This window comes from Sceloporus occidentalis, unplaced genomic scaffold (assembly GCF_023333645.1).
Source record: "Sceloporus occidentalis isolate IW3139 unplaced genomic scaffold, rSceOcc1.0.p SCAF_122, whole genome shotgun sequence".
Taxonomy (NCBI): domain Eukaryota; kingdom Metazoa; phylum Chordata; class Lepidosauria; order Squamata; family Phrynosomatidae; genus Sceloporus; species Sceloporus occidentalis.
Window position 1 is genome coordinate 2,280,708 of NW_028317102.1, and position 20,906 is coordinate 2,301,613.

General features: G+C 41.1%; 1 protein-coding gene across 1 annotated transcript in view; it reads left to right on the forward strand.

The window, feature by feature from the left end:
* The window catches only part of LOC149282153 (FGGY carbohydrate kinase domain-containing protein-like), a 70,278-nt gene that overhangs the window by 25,190 nt on the left and 24,182 nt on the right, over window positions 1–20,906 (forward strand). Inside the window, exons 6-9 of the mRNA XM_089498564.1 lie at window positions 4,260–4,388; window positions 7,172–7,275; window positions 19,368–19,475; window positions 19,859–19,920. Coding sequence (XP_089354690.1) covers window positions 4,260–4,388; window positions 7,172–7,275; window positions 19,368–19,475; window positions 19,859–19,920 — 403 coding nt within the window. The remainder of the gene's footprint in view (window positions 1–4,259; window positions 4,389–7,171; window positions 7,276–19,367; window positions 19,476–19,858; window positions 19,921–20,906) is intronic.

Genomic DNA, 20,906 nt, shown 5'->3' on the forward strand with positions numbered 1-20,906 from the left:
TTTGTTATTTTTTTTTGTCTTTTTGGCATATTAATTTTTTTTCACAGCTACACAGCCAACTACGATTATGTTGCCCCGAAAAAAATACGTTCATGCGGGACAGATAAAAATACTGTATTTATTTAATATGCCCCGGCGTCTATTCAGACCCCCTGCCGCGGCACTTTTTATTTTTTTTTATTTTTTTTTATCTTTTTTTTAACATTCTGGCCAAATTCTATTAAATATTAGTAAATCTTCACTTCTCGTATTCCCCTTACAAAATGTAACCAATAAGTGTATTGTTGTCTGTGGGGTTTGTTACGTCTGGTAAATATCTGGTTTCCGTGACAACCACATAAAAGGTGGAGGGGGGGGTCAGCGACATAAACACACTGTACTTTCTAAACACAGAGCATGGCAAATTCCAGATTAGGCTTTGAAAAGCGCTGAAAAGGGAGGGGGGTCCAACTGTACTTTCCTGCTGTAAATTTTGTGCCCCAATAACTTCTTTTTTGATCAAATATAAAATTGTCAGTGGAAAGAAAACACTTAATTTTAACCCAGTCTGAACTCTTAGCGTGAGGCTGAGCGCTAACTTCCATTTTCTTGTCCATGCTGGGTTTTCTTTTTTAAAGGTTAATTGCGCGTACAATTTGCGCTTTCTTGTGTTTAAAGAGAGTTTTCCACCCAGAAACGTATCTTGGATGAGAGCGCCCCAGGCCTGTCCCAGTCCAGCACCCCAGCTGCCCCCTATTACCTAACTCAATGGCTGCTGCCTACCAAGCTCAACAGCAGGATATGATGTCATATCCCGCGTGCTCCACATGGCGTGCGGAGTAAGAACACTATGGAGGCCCTGCTGGTTGGCACACTGCTCCGTAGTATACATGGGCTGGTTACAAGGGAGATCTCCGAGCGGTGGCGCCCAATAGGGCGATGTGCCTCACCGTCAAGCAGAAGAAGTGCTGCCTCCCCCCTGAAAATGGCGACCTAGGGCAATCGACAAGAATATTCCGTCGGTTACTATGGTGATTGCGCAACAATTTGTTTGGTCCATTTCTTCCTATTACTTTTAAATACGTAAACCCGTCCAGAAACCATTTATCAAACACATCACAATCTTAGGCGGTTCATATTTTCTCCGGGAATTCTTTATGAGCCTGCAGTCATGTGAGGCAAAGCGAAGGCGCCGATATGTTAAAAAAGGCTTTGTTTCCATAGCGGAATAAAATGGTAGCATGCAATTGGGACCTAAAGATGTCGGAGGGAATATTTTGTGTCCCTTTTACCCCCTTGGGTATTTCTGTGTGTTTCTGAGGAGCCACAAGAGACTCAGACCCCCCCCCATGGCCATGACCACAGAGTTGTCTACACCTGACTTCGGAAGATGGATGATCTGTCTGTCGCGGGACAGGTAAGCGTGCATAATATTTCATCACGTCTCGGGTTGACCTTTTAAACCAGATCTAAGTGGAAATCTTTGGGGTTTTTTAAGCTGATACCGTGACGTCTGAACGTTCAGCAGCTGGGAGTCTGCTAGCTCAAGGACAGATGGCTGACCGTGGCACAGACTCCTGCCATCAGACCATGTCCTATCTGTAAGCCTGAAGACAAAAGTGGCTAAAAAGTCTTCTTCTCCTTGGACCACAGGGAGATGCCACCCGTTCCGAGAAAAGATGGCTGCCATATTGTTTGGATAGCTGTATCATTGTGTTGTGGGGCAAACATTAATGCAAGAGAAACAGAGCTGAATAGCCCCCCAAAAATGTATGAGATGGGCATATTAGGGAAGAAACCCAATGGAAGGGGACAACTTAGAAGGGGAGAGACGCCAGAGGTGTATTGGGACATTTTCTGCCCCGTATCAATAATGTGACCCCGGAGGACCTTCTGTAGGGCGACCATTGGGTTTGTAGTGGTCCTTATTGTTTTTCTCTTCTACCACGTGTGTACACGCCGTGATACATGTTTATACTTCATGCAGCTGACTTCGGGAAGAAAAATGCAGAGGCAGCAAAACACGCCGTAAGCTTCTGTTAAACGCCTTCCAGCTGTACGCTCCTGGCCTGCTGGGAAAACACGAAACTCGGCTTTCGTCTGTAAATAGCTTTATAATATCCTAAAAAAAAAAAAAGAGTCACAAGCGTATTCCTGCTCCAAACCCACCGGATAAGATCGGGTCACTATTTCCTCCCCTAACTGAGGCTTTGGTCTCTACTTGTCCTGGAATTGCCCCCTGACACCCTCTTAAGTCTAAAATCAAATTATATTTAAAAAACAACTTGTTTGTTTTTGTTTATTTTAAAGCCCAATAAACATAATTGCAATAAATTATAACAATCCCCAAATGGCCAATATTTTTTATTGAAATTCCCATATTAGATCCATTATTCTTCTTATATACTCTTTTCCATCCCATCAAAGAGTGTATACTGCCCCTCCACCTGGAACCTGTTGAAATCATACAATATACCCCCCCAACACCTTTGTTGGGGGTGTGGCTTGAGGTACGGAAGGGTGGGGCTGGATGCAGGGCCGGCACAGGATTCGCCGCCTACCTTTCCCGAAGAGCCACATGGGAACCGCGATGGGGGTGCTGCAACAACACAGAATCTCCATTGCTTTTACTTAACCCTTTGTAAGACAATACAATAGGCATGTGAAAAATACATGTGCCCATGTGCCCTTTTCTCCTCTCCTCTTCTGATGTCCCTCTTTTCTTGGAGCTCAGAATGTTTGCTGGGTATGAGGGTATCACAGGGTTAAAAAGGCCTAAAAGCTATGATAATGTGTATAATTGTGTGTAAAATGTATGTTTTTTAAAATAATTAGCAAGCACTATTTTTAATATATTTTTCTGATCTCTAATATATATATAGTCTATATCAGATTTTTTTTATAGATTTTTTAAAAATGTTTGAAAAAAATCATTTTTTTCGGGAACTGGAAGTCAAAGATAATTGGACTCCGTTGACTGTAACTTTACATTTTCATTCTGATGTATTTATGCACTGTGGACAGGTTACGTTAGTACATATCCTTATGTCCCTTTTGCAATGTATACAATACAAATTGCATGGCCATGATTTATCCAAAAACATCTGGTTTTCAACCTCATAAGACCCTCCTGTTGCATCAGAAGTCATTCATCAATTGGGTGTATCAGTGCTAAAATATCATGTGTTTTTAGAAAGATAATCCCGTGGATTGCTCAATGATATTTCAGCTGCTCCGCTGAGTTTGTTTAAAGAGAAACTGTCACTTTTACAGATTTTAATAATTGTACTTTTTTATTTATCAATCAGGACAACTAATTTATTGGTTTAAAAATTCACTTTATGCAAGCCAAGATCTGTGTCTCAAAGTAGAATAAGTAACTTTATCTGATCAATTCCATATGCTGACGTTCTCTCAATGCTCCTCATCCCACCCTTACAAAGGCTGCCTGAACCAATCAACAACAATCAGTAACTTAATAACAGGAGACAATGGGAGGGATAACCTCATTCTAATCTTTAAACATTTTTTTATATAGAACTGGAAAAATGAGTCTTATTGAAAAATTACATATAGCAATGTATAAATAAATACTATGTATATATTGTGCTATTTAAAAAAAAAATAAGATTAAAAAAAAAAAAATACATTAGTACTCATAACGAACATATATTGTGGTATTAAAAAAAGATATATTTTTAAAAAATATATATTTTCGTCTTAGTGCTGTGAAACTCACCAAAAATGTAATTATAAATATTTCTTATAGTGTAAAAAAAAAAAGTGATTTTTAAAAAACATTTGCGTATCCACCCATTATTTTATTTAGCAATTTATATTTATTATTATATTTATTTATATTCATGCTGTATTTTGCACGATAAGGACATCTTGGAAAGCTTTGTAAGAAATAATGATGATTCTGCATGTGAACCTTTTGCCAATATTATAGGAAGTTAAAAAAAAATACATGCAGAAGATAAAAATCTCAACGTTAATAAAAAATATTAAGAAACATTGACCCATTAATACATTGTTGAAAAAGCAAACAATGGTAAGCATTTTCTTATTAATAGCTTCTTATTCTCGCATGCATTCCAATTTTATAGTGGTGTGTAATGCATACAATTCAGTGAGTATAATCAATTGGAAATATGTGGTTTTGGGGCAATAAACACTTTTTTTATACGTGATGATAGATGCCAACAAAATACAGAAAAGGTCTGCGTTCCTTCTGTTTATCAGGCTGAAGAGTAGTTATTTTTAATCTGTCTGCCCAGGAAACCAAGTCCTGCTTCCAGGAGCTTCTATAGGGAACAGTCTGACATCTGAGGCTGCCAAGGATCTCGGCCTTCCCGAAGGAATCGCGGTGGCTGCTTCGCTCATCGACGCGCACGCTGGTGGGCTCGGTACGTTCAGAATCTACAAAAAAAATGGAGTTTCCATCATCACTGCTGGAATATTTCTGCCTGTCTTTCCTTTATATAGAGTAGAGGAACTGAAAAGTTTAGGAGCTGTGCTAGAACATTTCAAGAGCCCTGGCTGCCCCCTTTCACTTTCTGCATCGTCCCCTTACCAAAAAGTTGCAAATTAACTTGTTACTGGTGGGAAAGGCACAGGAAGGTCCGTCCCTTAGATGCCTTGGGTCTCTTTAGTCCCTTACATCCATTGGATTTCTTTTTAAAGCTCCCTTGCATGGCTCCGAGGGCTACAAGGTATGATGTCACAATCTGACCATGGCCCAGAGCGAGCAAGTAGAAGACATGTCTACATCTGGTAGACTTGATAACTTCTCGCTTCCCATTTTCTAAGACACCTAATAGTGTGTGATCTCATCGGCGAGACTTCACGGGTGGTGTGTTGACTTCGCATCACACTGCCGGCCCCCAGCCCCAACCAATTCTTTGACATCTATGCATTCCGCAACCCTGGCTGAAGTAACATCGAGAAAGAAGATACAATGTTCCGCCGTATTTTCTTGTCTTCCTGTCCCAGAGGTCGTAGAGCTGGCAGTCCCATGGGTCTGGATCCTGCTGCACCTCTAATCGGTCATATTGTGTAAGTGCAAATGGCATTGGGCATCAAGCCTACACATTTCAGATGCTAGAAACAATCTACCTATAAACCTATAAGCATTTAGGCCCCTGTATGATGTTAATTCATTCCAGCAATAGAACTGTGCACACAACTAAATAATAAAATAATAAAAATAATAATAAAAATAGGCTTTTATCTTGCTTGAGATCGGATGTTAAAACCTAACAATAAAAATATAAAAGCATTATTAATATTAATAAACATATTCATATATGAATATTAATAAATTATTTGTTATGATTATATTTCTTATATTATATTCTTATAATATTAATATTACAAAAATATAATAATAATACAATAATAATATAAGAAATATAATAATAAAAATAAGAAATATAAAAATAATAATATGAAATATAATAAAAACAATAATATAAGAAATATAATAATAAAAATAATAAAATAAGAAATATAATAATACAAATAAGAAATATAAGAAAAGGTGGTGTTTCATTCCCTGGAGTTAACTGTGATTAGAAAACATTGCACGACTACAAAAAAACCACAAAAAAAGATTGTGTCTGTTGAAAAAAAGTACATGGGAATATGCTGAAATGATTACAATATTTTGGAAAATGAATTCCACCGAGACCCGCAGAAAGTTAAAGGTCTGCTTTGGCTAAGGAGGTGCTGACAAGCTACGGATATACTAAAATTACAATCATTTTTCCAATAACACAAGGGGGTGAACGGGCACCCCGGCCGCAGCGGCAGGCACACACTGGGTCCATAGTTCACATCCAGCTGCATTTTAGGTATGTGTAGCAGTTAATCAGGTATTTGACCACAGCTGTTCCGCAACTGTTTCTTTAAATTAATTGGGGGGGTTCCACACGGAATGCTTATTCAGCTGTTCTCATTAAATCCAAATCAGTTATTGTGGGAACAGAATATGATCCTGCGAGCAAAGCCCAGTAATACCGACAAGCACTTTTGTGGTAATAACACCAGGTAATATGTTCCTCTGGTTTAACTGGAGATAGTCGAAATAACACAAGAAAAATAGTCTCGCAGGATTGCGTCGGAAGGAAAAACAGAACATTAACCTAGACGGGAAGCGGTAATATCAGGGCTTGCTCAATACTAAATAGGAGATTACGGGGTAAAATTAACTGTCACCGTCCCTGATTTTAGGATCAGTAAAATAATTTATTTGACTTATGTTTTCATATTTTCAAGTTTTTTTGGTCAATTTGTATTTTTTGAGATATTTTGTTAAAAGGTTAACCATATAGAAGCTGGGATTGGAGGCAGCCTGTGGCAGGGTCGGCATTATCTAATCAATTTCCTGACCTGATGTCCTTATCCATTTTCCCCGCCACCTTTACAAAGGCTGCATGAGCCAATCAACAGCAATCAGCAACTTAACAGGGTGGAGATAACCTAAAGTCAGCAGTCTGCATTCATAAAACAAACACAAGGAACGGCCCAATGTCTTTAAATCAGGTCAGCCAAGGGGTCAGTTGCCCCTTTACCCACCTTTCCAGCCCTCCCCTGGAGTTACGCTCAGGACCCCCCCCCCATGCTATAGGTAATGAAACCTCCTAAAATGAAGGCAGGCAACACACATAAACATTATCCAAGCGGACAAAGCCACACGTTAGTAGGACTGGAATAAGGTTCACGGGGTTAAATTTGCCTGCCGTCATTTTGGGATTGATAATAGTGTGGTATTTAGTGTGGTATTTCACAGTGTCACCCTCATGGACCTCCCCCCTTACTTGCACAGGTGCCATCACATTGTTCCATCACATTGTGTTGGCTTTGATCGGTCACCGCCTCTATCTCTCTTTCACCCCGGCAAGAGCTTAAACCTCCGATTTAAGAAAAAAAAAGGTCACCAGAGGACGGTGGCGTCAGGTGTCCCCCCCGCTGTTGGTGTCATCTTGTGCGGTTTCGCCCCCTAGTGGCGCCACTCACAATAACCCTAGCTGCCCAACTGGGCTACAACCCCCAAAGATTTAGGGGCCTTGTAGCCAAAACACACAGCCCTGGCCCTATACGAATGTTAGTTCTGCATATCAGACCCTGCCAGTTGTCCGTCTGGAGCTACGTATTGACTTCCCTTTATTATTATTATTATTATTACGAGGTGTGATTGGAGCAGATGTGAAAGGCCATAGCCTCGCTTGTGAAAATCAACCAATCACGTCCAGGCTGGCGCTGATCTGCGGAACATCTTCTTGTCACATGGTGGTAAGTTTTTCCTAAACAACCGCCGATTTCTATTGTTCGTTACGTTCTGTCCTGAATTCACCTCGGACTTTCCTCTAAGGAAACGTCCTGTAAATTTCTGCAACATCGTATCGCATGTGAACAATAACACCGCATGCTCTGGATCGGCACTAAAATAAATGTTCCGTGTAGAGTTTGTATTTCCATTCCATGTTTTTATTTAGCATGCACATAAATATCTGGAATCAGAGAACGTTACGAATACAAGAGGGATTTGAGTGAAACTCCCAACGCACGTCTGGTTTATATTTTTTGCAAATGAGAAGTGTTATTGCAGATGGAGAAAAGTTTTCACTTTTTACAAACTTTAAATGCCCACGGCGCTCTCGGCACATATCACTCTGGCATCCAACTGGTTAAGGCACATGAACGTGACCGGCTAGGGATAGGTAAAAGTTTTGGGGGGGGAAATCATGTATTTTAAAAAAAAACTGCAAAAAAAAACTGAATTACAAGGAAATAATAATTCCAATGAATATAAAAAAATAAATCATCAAATCATTTCAAAACAATAATAATAATACATTTCTATATTTTTATTTGCTGCTAGAGTATAGAGGGACTGCCATTCCCATCATCTCAGCCGACAATCGCACTAGGCGTACCGATGAGGAAATAACAAATAGGAGCCATCCTATGCGCTTTAAAGGGGGTCTATTGATACGGAAAGCACTCCTTCAAGCAGCCAGTCAGTGAGGACAATCCTTGGCCCACAAAGGGAGTGAGAAGCTGCAGCTCTGCAGCTGCAGCTTCTCCGTATGAGATTTAAATTTTTTTCTATTTTTTTTCTATTTTTTTTCTGTGAATTTACTTACAAATTATTGTATAATATGTATATTTTATTTAGGGAGTTCCCTATACGTTTTAAAGGTCCAGCCTGCTCCTGGGATATTTTAATAGTGTCTGGGTTACTTAGTCACGAACGTATTAAAACTTGATTTCGATTACACTCTGAGCACACCCCAGCCCGCCGGCGCTCAAACTCTTACCAGAGGTTTTCCGTTCTGTCCGACGCTTATTTTGTCTCATTTCAATCTGGCAAACGGACAGGACTTGTCACGTATCGATGTTTGGGAACGAGCTTCTAGACATGACTGAGAGTCACAGGAGCATGTGAGCCTTAATGCCTCGCTAATTGTAATTACAGTGGGAATATGAATGAGCGCTGTGTGAATACGCATTAGGCCATTGGGAACTTTGAAGAGACGGCTGAACGTTCCAGACTGGACTATTTATTTAGCATAAACCGCGTGATGCTTATAGTCTGCAACGCAACCCTATAGATACCGATATTCCATCTTCACTTCCATGGCTGAAGCTCCGATCAATGCCTCTTCTGTACGTCCAAGCCTGCAGCCTGGTTATGGTCAGTCCCTTAATTCCGGGACGTAAAGGACCCTATTTCTTAAACACATTCGGTGTTTCCTCCTTACTCCTGTAATTAATACCCTACAGATAATATATGATGTTTTTCAGGCTCAAGCGAACAGATATTTCAGACCTGATGTTTACTCAAGATCAAGGGGTCCAATAAAAGACACTTTTATGGCTTACGTGTCACTTATTGATCCCTAAAACATATTAGAGAAACTTTATTAAGAGAGTGGTAGATAAGTGGAACAGCCTCCCAGCAGAAGTGGTAGAGGTTAATACAACGAGGGGATTTAAACATGCATGGGATAGACATACGGCTCCTAAGACGAGACCAACGACTGATTAAGGTTTGAGTCTTTACAGCAGGAGAAACGGGCGACTAGACGGGGGGCCGGATGGGGACGATCTGCCTGTAGGTTCTATATTTATATGCCTACTGACCCCCAACTATGGCTGTACTTCATATTAATACAGCGTTATAGCTAGTAGTCCCCAATATTTACACCAAGCCTCAATCGTCCCACACATGGACTATCCAGTAACTACAGGGTCCTTAGAAGAGCGGCTTCTCGTGGCACTTGTGGCTCAGACAAGCTGAGCGTCTCAAAGCTCCCAATGCCTTTAAGAAACGGAACAAAAAAAGGGACTTTCTGGAAGTTTTGAACGTTAGTGTCAATTAGTTAGCAAAAGGAATATAGTGTGAGAAAGAGGAGTGGCACAGGTGGAAAACGAGCATATTTGATTTGGACTAAATAGGCTCGTTTTTAGCCAAAATACAGTCTGGTTACAATAAGAAAGTCTTTATAAGAACATAACGAGGGGATGATGTATATTGGAAGTCTTCAAAACTGACTAAGGAGTAGAAGGTTCAAAGAAGATGATAAAATTCTCCGTGCACAGTGTGAGGCGGAAAGAAATAAAGCCCGACTTGTAGAGCCAGGTGGCGGATAGAAATTGGCAGTGAAGAATGATGCGTCTGGATGACAATCTCTTAATGCTGGGGCTTGACTGCAGGTGTCCTCCGCCAATGCACTGCTAAGCCCATAGGGATGTTCAGCTTTGTCACCAAAGTCTATAACCCCGCTCCTTTTTGGGGAAAACGGTCAAAATGAGCGTTTGAAGAACATCATTCTTTCCCTATGACCCTGATAGAGACTCTCATCAGATATGTGGGACATCGGCGAGAAAGCCAGGAACGTAAAGTGAGGAAATGTTGGGTAACAGCCTCTAAGGTGTGACTGTCCACCAATCGAGGGGACTAGAAAAATTCAGAAATACATTATTATAAGGTTAATATGCTAATAAGTGAAACAAATAAAGATTTGCCCAACTTTTCAAAACTGAGACGGAATGAGAAGAACAGCCTCCCAGCAGAAGTGGTAGAGGGTAATACAGTGAGGGAATTTAAACATGCATGGGATAGACATACGGCTCCTGAACTTTACTGGAAGATGGAAAGGAGAAAAAGTATAGTTTAAAAAAAAATATTTTAATTAATTGTTTTAAAAGCACTCGATTCCTTTAGTTACTAATGTAACAAATTAATTAACACATAAAAGAAACATTTTATCTTAAATCAGTGAGCACCTGACTACTGACTTGGTGTAACCTGTTACAACGCTTCTAGAAATGGGAGAGCAACAAAGTCATTTTTTACGTATCCAAAAAAAAAAAAAAAAAAGGAGAACAGAAGACAGAAGAAAATATAAAAGTCTTGTCTCTCCTTAACCCCTTAATGACAAAGCCAGTACATGGGCTCAAAATGCATTGTTTTCAATGAGTTTAGGGACCGCCCATTGTCCTTAAGGGGTTAAGGACCCCCAAAAAAAGTGTTTGTTAAATGTTTTTTGATGTCTCTTTCCTAAGGCTGCCTAGACCCTGCCATCTTTAATAGAACTGCAGGTCGGATAATCGAATCCTGCTTTTCCCCAACCCCTCGTTTTACAACGTTATACACAAATTAAGCAATATCTATGTTTTAGAAACCCGCCTTGAGTGTATACCATGAGGGCAGCCATAGTAACTTCCTCTCTGTGATTATTCCCCCCCGTTAAGTTATCTCTCCCCAGTGGTTAAGTTGCTGGTCGTTGTCGATTGGTTCAGGCAGCTGTCGTAACGCTCTCGCTTTCCCTCAGTCCTAAATAATCCCACCGATCCACAAACAATCAACGATAAGTGATTTTGGTTGATGACAGCAGGTCCCCTTTAAGGCAGAGCGGCCCTTGAGTCCCAACAAATCCCCCTTTGTGCGATGGCCGCAGGAGACGGGGAGGGAGAAGGGGCTCGTTCCGCAAAGGAAAAAAACAAAAACAAAAAAACAATTCTGCCCTTTTTTGTAGCGGTTTTGGCAAATAAAACAGGCGGCTGTCAGAAGGAATTTCAGTAACATTAAACAAGGGTGAGATGTGGCAGCCGAGAGGTGGAAATCGTCTCCAAGTTCCTTCGCGGGAAACATCTGAGAACTCCGAGGGCCTGACGCTGGACGGGTGCCCACTGGAATGAAACGTCCCCACAGCCTTCTGCTTCTTGTACCCAAAGTTACAGTTTGTTGTATACAGCGTGTTCTTACCTGGACTGTTCTGGGGTTATCCGTTCCAGATACATAGAAATAGCTCTTCGGACTCTGAACTATTGATATATTTTTCACAAAATTACCAAAAGGAAAATTTACTTTACTGAGAGGGTGGTAGATAAGTGGAACAGCCTCCCAGCAGAAGTGGTAGAGGGTAATACAGTGAGGGTACTAAACATGCATGGGATAGAAATACGGCTCCTGAATCTAAGACGAGACCAACGACTGATTAAGGTTCGAGTCTTTACAGCAGGAGAAACGGGCGACTAGACGGGGGCCGAATGGGGGCCGATCTGCCAGTAGGTTCTAGGGTTTTTAAAATTATACAAAATGAATGGCCGACCGGAAAGAAAAAGAAGACCCGGTGTATGACGGGAAACATGTTTTATTTTGCGGAGGAGATGACTGATTATATATTAGAATTATTAGAGGGGGGCGTGTTGGTTACCGAGTTGGTGGCAGAATTTATTGAAGTTTTATTAATTATTTTTTTTAATTATTAATAATATAAATATATATATATATAATTTTTATTGTCAAACTGTAACTGCTTTATAGCAACCTCAGGAGACATTAGGAATATTAGGGGTATAAAAAATCTTATCACCATAGCAACCGATGGAATAATTCCTGCTGAGTGCCTTTTGAAACATTACCCCAGAATCACTTTTCATAAATAATCCCTATTTATTGATCAGGCTGATACTACTATTTATTTCATACCACTCAGGTGGCCCTGGTTAGGGCAGACAGTCCCTCTCTCCTCCCCTGATGCCCCTCTTTCCTCCGGTGATGTCCTTCTTTCCTCCCCTGATGCCCCTCTCTCCTCCCCTGATGCCCCTCTCTCCTCCCCTCCCCTGATCCCCCTCTTTTCTAGGAGGTCAGAATGTTTGCTGGGTATGAGGGTATCGCAGGGTTCTACAGCCCTAAAAACCCCAATAATGTGTCTAAAAACGTTATAAATAATCTGATGTCACCTTCTTAGTCCTCGGTTCTTCTGTTGCCGTTGGCAGAAGCAATTAGCCTCCAGTGACGCGGAGGAGTAACCTAATCAGAATGAACTATTACGCACACCACGAAGAAGAGCCCTCTGAGGTTCCAGAAGCTTATGTAGCTGATCTATTTTGGTCCAATGAAATTTATCAATTTCCATTAAAGACTCGCATCATGAGACGAATAATTAAAACGTCTGCTTGCGGCACCAAACCGATAAATACATTTATACATTAATGAATCCCGCTGAAAAATGTAACAAATTGGTTCCTTTTTAAAAAACTTGTTATATTATTATGTATTGATTTCTATGGCGCCATCATATTCCGTAGCGCTGTACAATGGGTAAACCGGACATAACAAGTAGTATGTAACATACAATCCCTGGCCAAAGGAGCTTACAATCTATATATATATATATATAATGAACAGTACATTTAAAATAAATAAAATCCTCCAAAGTTTAAAAGCCTTTTATATTCTCATCGCTAACATCTCTCTGAGCCAATAACATGATGTGCTTTTAATAAAAAAGTCTTTTCTGTGAAGCGGGACAGCGGGTTCTAGAAGTGGGACAAACTGTTTGCGGCATATTTAAGTCTTTTGCCAAATAGATATCAATGTTTTTGGGTTTTTTTAATGAGGGCTTTTTGGCTTTAAATGTTAAAAATAATACTTTACTTTTTGAACAATGTATCTGCTTATTTGCATGTATCTGAATATTATATTGAGAGGGTGGTAGATAAGTGGTACCGCCTCCCAGCAGAAGTGGTAGAGGGTAATACAGTGAGTGGATGTACACATGCACGGGATAGGCATAAGGCTCCTGAATCTAAGACGAGGCCAGCGACCGTCTTTACACCATGGGCAGACTAGACGGGCCGAAGGGTTCTTATGAGCCGTCAGATTGGATGTTCCTATGAATGATAACAGTCTTCTGCGAGACAGCTGTCATTAGCCTGATTTAGACAGCCGTTGGGAAACATTGTGGGTTTGCTGCCAGCTCTGCTCAGACCAGAGACTCGGCTGTTTACAGATCCGAGAATGAACGTTGTGAGCCATGTCTCGATTCTAGGTCACATTCAGTAAAGCCGGGGCTGGCTCGGACTACCCCTGAAATGTGATCTTTCTAATCTTACTCTCAGCCCGACCAACAAGAGCTCGGAGTGATTCTGGGCTCTCGGCATCCCGTCCCTCTCCAAAGTGTCATTCCACAAACAGGACTATTCAGCGATAAACAAAGTGCCCGCGTATCGCACGACCCGATAAACACAATCATTCTTATCTCTCTCGGCAAATGAAAACAGACTGGAAACACATTTTGGGAAAGAACCTCCTAAAAAGGTTAAGTTTAGCGTCCCATTACTTGTGATAACTGTCTATCGAGGAACACCTTAAAGGGGAACGGCCACCATTTTTTGGTGGGATAGCTGTGTAGTCAGTAGGGTACCCAAGGTGTGCTTCGCTCGTGTTTGGTGGAGCAGTGAGTTGGAGAGTTTTGAGACCTTTTTAGCCATACTTAGCTTCAGTACAGGACCTGACACCACGCGTAACCTCCATACGTGTATGATGTATGATACATGCAATGCATGCTACATTTTGTGCAGCATCACCGTTGCAGAGCTCCAAGGCCCTGGAGGCTTCTAGGTCTCGAGGGAAGAGGCCGGAGAGTGCGAGAGGTGAGTGTTTTTGATAAACCTCCACAGGACGGTTAAGTTTGGGCAGCCCTTTTTTGGTAATACGCCTCTTCACGCAAGGGGCATCTGACATCATTTGCGGACTCTACTTACGCGATGATGTCACACACTACGTCGTATGCTCCAGGAGGCTTCTAAGTCCTAAGGAGAGGACAGAAGTGTTGCAGAGGATCATGGGTAGGTGAGTAATACCTGGGAACCTCCCTGCTCAGGCTACCCAGGGACCCTCCCTCTTTTTAGGGGAGTGGCTTAGCGAAAGGCAGGGCTAAGCACCAACATAAGCTGAGCTAGCCCCAGATAACTTATATATATGGAGCGGGAGGGGATTAGGGCGGGAAGTGGGCGCGGCCATACACCACTCCGCTACTTAGGGACAGACCACGATGACCCAGAGAAGCGATGTTTCACTCTGAGCCTCTGGGCTAAACCCGTGTATTATTATTATTATTGTTATTAATATTATTATTATTATTATTATTATTAAAAGAACATCGGACAGAGTGATGGGAGTTACATTTTTCCCTATAGATTTTGCTTTTGCATAACCGCTTTAACCTATTGTGAGCCAAACCGATACCCTATTCTTAATATCACGCCGGCTCTCTTGTATAACCATGTGTGCTGCAGTGCTTAGTATACCAGGCCCTGTTGTACCCGGCCACCACATCCTCACTGGCTTTGCTTTGTGCTCTCCAGGGTTAACCTTTTTTTATGACTGTTTGATTTCATATTAAATTATGGGAAGCTAATCCGGTTATTGGAGCGGCGCAGGACCAGCGCCGTAACCGGATTCCGTGAATAATTATCTCCCGTATATTTCAGACAAATAAACCCGCGGCCGGCTAGGAACCCGAGGCTTTCCAGTTAATTGATATGCTTCATTATACCATTACTGGCCGAAATGAAATCTTCCTTTCGGGGGTCCTGTGCGGATTCCGATTGATCTTTTCAGCCCAGTAATGACTCAGATATTCTAACTGGAAAAAGGTCAGCGGACACATTAGAATCGCTGTATGTGATTCCTGCTAAGCACGTGGCTTTAACCAACTTGGACCGAGCAGCACATGCCACGTGAATCCCTTGGCAGAGAGTAGAAGTTCACAACGAAGAGAACATTTTTATTATATCAGCCTTGGGATTTTTCTCAGAAGACGTCTCAGAATGTTAAGAAGTTATTGCCAGCGCAGGCTACTGCAAATTCACTTTCGCGCAAGTGGTCGCGTTTGGAAGGAGGGGGTCCACGTTCCGCCCCCAACAGCTCCTTTTTGATGAATGAGTTTTAAATGTGAAAGGTCGCAACTCGAGAAGACAAAGTATTCCCCAAAGCAAACTCCAAGAGGTTACGGGAAGTTCAAGGAACATAGAATTTGCCAGCAGGTCGGACCCGTTGTGTCGCACTTTACGGCCGTACGTTGCTTAGCCGGCCACTACGTCAAAGTACCCCGATCTTTGTGACTCCTACGTAGCCCTAACATGACTGTATTGCCAGGAGCGGATGTGTATAGAGTTAGAGGGAGTGTGTTGCTGTATGGTGGTAGAGTGTGTGTGCATGTGTTGGTGTATGGTGTTAACATGACTATATTGCCAGGGGGCGCGCTAAGGCGGGTGCATCCAGACACCCGGTAACCGAGACGCCGGCGGGATCACGTAATGCGTGTTACTTAACCCTGTAGTAGTGGGGTGGCAGTAGCTCCCATGGAGAGTCTGAGGTGTAGTGGGGACAGGGCTCGATACAAGGTAAGGGGAGCTTTATTACCCCTCAATGACAAACCCCGTACATGTACGGGCTCAAAATGCATTGTTTTCAATGGGTTTAGCGACCGCCCATTGTCCTTAAGGGGTTAATGATGGGAGAGGATGTGTATATGCATGTATGTGCAAGTGTGTGGTGTTAGAGTGAGTGAATGTGTGTAGAGGGTTAGTGTGGTGCTGTATGGTAGAAGAGTGTGCATGTGTAAGTGTATGGTGTTAGTGAGCGTGCTATTATATGGTGTTAGTATGTGCATGTGAGTCTGTATGTGTGTGCTACTGTATACTGTTAGAGTGTACGGTGCTAGAGTGTCAGCGTGGGGTTAGAGGTGCAGGGATGGAGAGAGTGTGTATACGTGTAAGTGTATGGTGTTAGAGTGGGTGTTAGAGCGAGTTTCTGTGTTACCATGTATTTCAACAGGGCGCAAAATTAAATACTGCACCCATAATCTGTGTATAATCTGCTAAAAATGAAATCACTAGATTTTAACCCTTTAGATGAGACCACTTAGTGGACCAATGTTCAAAGAGTAAAAGGCAGAGCTACTTAAGATCTTTCAATGCCTCGTCTTCAGATGTAACTGTGCATTATTGCAGGGACTTTTGAGGTGCTAAACCCTGTCAACATCATTCGCTAAAAGCAATCAATCGTAAGATTCCCGAGGCCATATTCCTTAGGACCAACAGGGAAATATCCATTTGTGTTTCAACTCTTTAGTATTAAAGGAATGCACTATGTACATGTCACCAAGGTATATATCGCTCTTTCCTCTGACACATGGGAAAAGAAATGTATTTTGTACCCCCCCGGGGGGGGGCATCAGGGTTTCGGATAACCTAATTTGTGTTGACTTTGCCAGAGTTAAGAAATATTTTCACATGTGAGAGACACAAAAATGTAACATAAGCAGAAACATTTCACTTGTCTTAATGTAAATAGAACGTTTTGAACATTTACTTTAAGGACATCGCTGCAACATGAGCCTGACAAGTAAATAAGCCCTAAAAACCCAGTGTTTATAATTGCAACCATCCCTCTGATTGCATATAATTGTTCTTCAAGTCAAAAGATTTTGAGAAGGGAAAAAAAACCACCTCAGAAACTATTCGGTGGACTTTATGCACAACCCAAGAAGACCCTGCCAGCTGTTCTACATATAGATATGTATCGGTTTGGTGGGGATGCATTCTAGACCTTTTTATGAGAAATCTTCTCTGCTATGCATTTTGACAGGTCAACCCCATCAACGTATCGGCCCCCGAGGATGAGGCGTAGTCCTTAGGCGATCAAGCGCCTCCAGTGTGCCACTGCTCCATTGGCCGGTAGGGGAGATGTCTTCTCCAAATGGACCATTGACGCTATGGAGCACAAGGATAGGATGTCATATCCCGGCGGTTGGCACTAATGGCGGTGGGTGTGGAGGGGGGTTGCTGGGGGCACATGCCTACGTCAAGCCAAGTATAGTAGAAACACCACTCGTCAACCCTGGCAATCCACGGATACGACTGGCGGTGAACTCAATGACAACCCAACCGAACTTGTGAATAGACTTACTATTTCATTACCTCTTTAACTAAGCTTGCGAGCAGGGCTCTCTCCACCAAATGTATCGGTTTGTCTTAGTCTGTCAATTCTTGTCTTGTCATATCCCTTGAATTTATGTATTGTATTAAGCGCTGCGTAAACTGTTGGCGCTATATAAATAAAGGATAATAATAATAATAATAATAACAGACAACTCAAGGATGGACCTGACCTGAGGAGGTTGTTTTAAGAAGCAGCTGGCTCTTAAATGTATTTAGTTTTTAATCATTGAAGGTACAATATATATATAAATATATGCATATAGTGTTTGTCGAGACAGATTCCAAAAGAAACATTGTCTTCAGAATGACAAAGCATAGGCGGCCTTTCATCTTTGTGTCTGTTACCTAAGAATTGCATTAAGTTCTGAAGTATGTTCAGATTACTTTGAACTGATCTGTTCCAGTCATTCAGTGCCGCTTCCCCCTTTTTTTTTCTTTTCCAGAAAGCTTTTAGACATAATTGGAAGAATTGTATTTATCCAATATAAACACTTACAGATGGCATTCGCCAAACTAAACAATAATTTCAGGGATTGCCTAATTGAACTGGTTTAACAGCGATGGATCGTTCTCCTGCACATCATCACGTAAAAGAAATGCTAAAAAAAGAGAATCTGTTACATTTTCACCTGAATATAAGATATATTAAAGGGAGGCTTTACATAATTTATCATCGTCGACTTCTTTTATGAAATGAAATTTCGGCGAATCGGTGTCATTGTTTTAGAGATAAAGTAAGAGATCATTTTATAGAAGCTTCATTTTTCAGGAAATGTTGGGAAATCAGTGTTCTGTCCTGACGTTCTCTCGTTTCTCCTCACCCGACCCTTACAAAAGCTGCTTGAACCAATCAGCAACAATTAGCAATTTAACAAGGGAAGAAACGTTGACGTAATTGATGTACCCTAGCGATTTCAAGACTGGATCGGTGTCTGGACATTAGCCCCGGCCGTTCGTTCATCTTTGTCGTCTGGTTTTGTCTCATTCTCTGTTACGCCTTAAGACGCATTCCTAGGCGTGTCTCGGTACAAATTGGGCATCTTGTGTGGCGCCTTGATGTGTCGCTCTGCATATGTTCTGAAGTCTGGGCATCACAGTCTAGTATGGCTTTTCACACCCAGAGGGCTATTTAAACCAGATGCAAGATGTTTAGCGCCCATGTAGTGAGCCTTTCATCAAACTTTTGGGTGCTGATTTTCTAGTATTCAGGACCTTTGCTTTACTTGTGACATTGCTGGACACGCTTCAACCGTTTTAGCTTGGTGTCAAGTTTGGGCTGGTATTTATTTAGTCTGCTTGACCCCTTGGCCTTAGTTTTGTAGAGATTTCCTTAGCTTCTTTGTTGGGCGCACCTACTAAGTCAACGGAGGCTCAACTAAAAGGGGCTGAAGACTCTCAGGGTCTCCTAAGTCATCTCAGACCAATGATCCATTTACTGTCTTAGAGACTGTCACTATCTATTAGCACAGTGAAAATTAAACAATGATGACAAAATATTGCAGCGACATATTGGCTATCTCTGGTACTATAAACATGGCCAATACTCTTCAACAAACATTATAATGTGGATGATGGTTCAATGCCTGGACCATCAATGAAGGGGGTCAACTTGCTACTGGAATATTGATGATAGGCAGGAAGATCCTTGTTGTATAAAAACATGTGTTTTTTGTCTCATTTTCCTATTGGTTCCCTTTATCTACCTACCTTATTCTTATTGGCTCTTAAAAGTTCCAACAAGCCTTAGTTATCTACATCAGGGAGCCACAAATCTAGTCTTGATGGCCACAAACAGGCCTAGAATTATGTGTAACTTCACCTGACAACTATGAATATTTAATTGAGATGGGCTCAAGCTGGGATTTCCCAAAATTGTGTCCTTTTTGCGCCCCTTGAGACCCAGGAGTTGTATACATATATCATTGAGTAGATCAGAGCAACTGATCCTTTCCGCCTTGATGATTTCCCTTTTATATCCTGGTGTTCCTCAACCCAATACAGTTTAAGTTGCAAAGAATGTTGTATTATTAATACTAATAGTTACTAATACTAATAATTGTTTTTTTTGGTCACACATCTAGATCAGCAAGGAGCCAATCTTTGTCCGTGGGGTCTGGGGGCCATACTATTCAGCCATGGTCCCAGGGTTTTGGTTAAGTGAAGGTGGTCAAAGTGCTACTGGAAAACTGGTGGGTCTTTTTTTTACCTTCTTACAAAATAATACACACACTTTAGTCAAACGTAGTATTATTACCAGTTACAAAATATGTGAGATATTACAAAATGACGATTGTTATGTGCAAGACAGTATGTTATTACCATATATTTTAAAAAGTTAGAGTAACCCATACAGTGTTCTATTCTGCATCGATAAATTAAATCAAGTATAAAAAAAATAATTAATAAATAAAGAATTTTATAAAAAAAAAATTGTGACTCTGTTTTAACTAAAATCGCAGATCAATAAATATTTGTTAGAATAATATGGGATTACTGTTCTATGATTGTCTCGGTAATGAATGGATAGTTATGGTGGTTAATTTTCATACTTTAATATGTGTTTCTTTGCTAGATTGATCATGTTGTAAGGGGACACGAGGCATTCAGAGATTTACAGCAGAAAGCCGATGCCAGGTCAGTGCTGACTTTTTCCTCCTTAACGCCTGGAAAATACTTCTACTGCTACAATGTGGAAAACATTAACAGTCATACATTAGCTGCAACGTGCGAGGGTTGTGCTCAAGATGTTCTTGACTCTAATTACCTTTGTCTTTCACTGGTTGAAAGTTTTAAAACAATAAAACATTGGAACAATAGATAAGAGGCATTTAAAAAAAACCAAAAAGTTTGTATTTCTAGAGTCAGGATATGTTCCTCTCCAAATTAGAATAGAGACCTTAAAACGCTAAGAGCCGTATTCGAGGGAGCCCTTGCACACCAGAAGTCTTCTTCACCGCGTGATTCGACCGGGAGAATCTGATTCTTGAATTTTCTCTCTTAAATTTTAAAAAGATTTTTACATTTTTAGAGTCCCACCTAATTACGAGAAGTAACACAATGTAACAGTGACAATGTTGCATGGCATTCTATGACTAAAGGTGAATTGTCTGCTTGGACCTTGCTATATGTGTGTTTAAATGTTTCATCTTTCTAAATTCTGATCGAAGAACGTTTAAATTCTTACACTTAATCCCACAGATTTCCCAATCTAGATACTGAATGTGGAAATAAACTCTATTTTGATGGCTAATTATGTTTCAAGGTCATGATTTTTTTGGAATCATGAAACTCCAGGACCAGGAACTCATCTCTTTGCCAAATAACCATTATATTCTTCTCCATAATTTGGACACCTCTATGAAATGTGATGTCGAGGATCCTCAGAAATATGACTTCATACAATCCTCAAAGCCCCAAAGGCTATGAGATGACTTTATCTCCATAACTCCATTACATGATTTGTCGCTCTCTCCAACATCCCACCTCTATGACTTGATCATTTTAGGGTCATGGACCTGGGGTGGTCTTGGTGATGGTTCTCAAACCTCACAACGCAAAGTAAAACTCGGGTGATCCAGTTTGTTTTAGAGAAATATTAAGACATCTGAAGGGACCGGAGT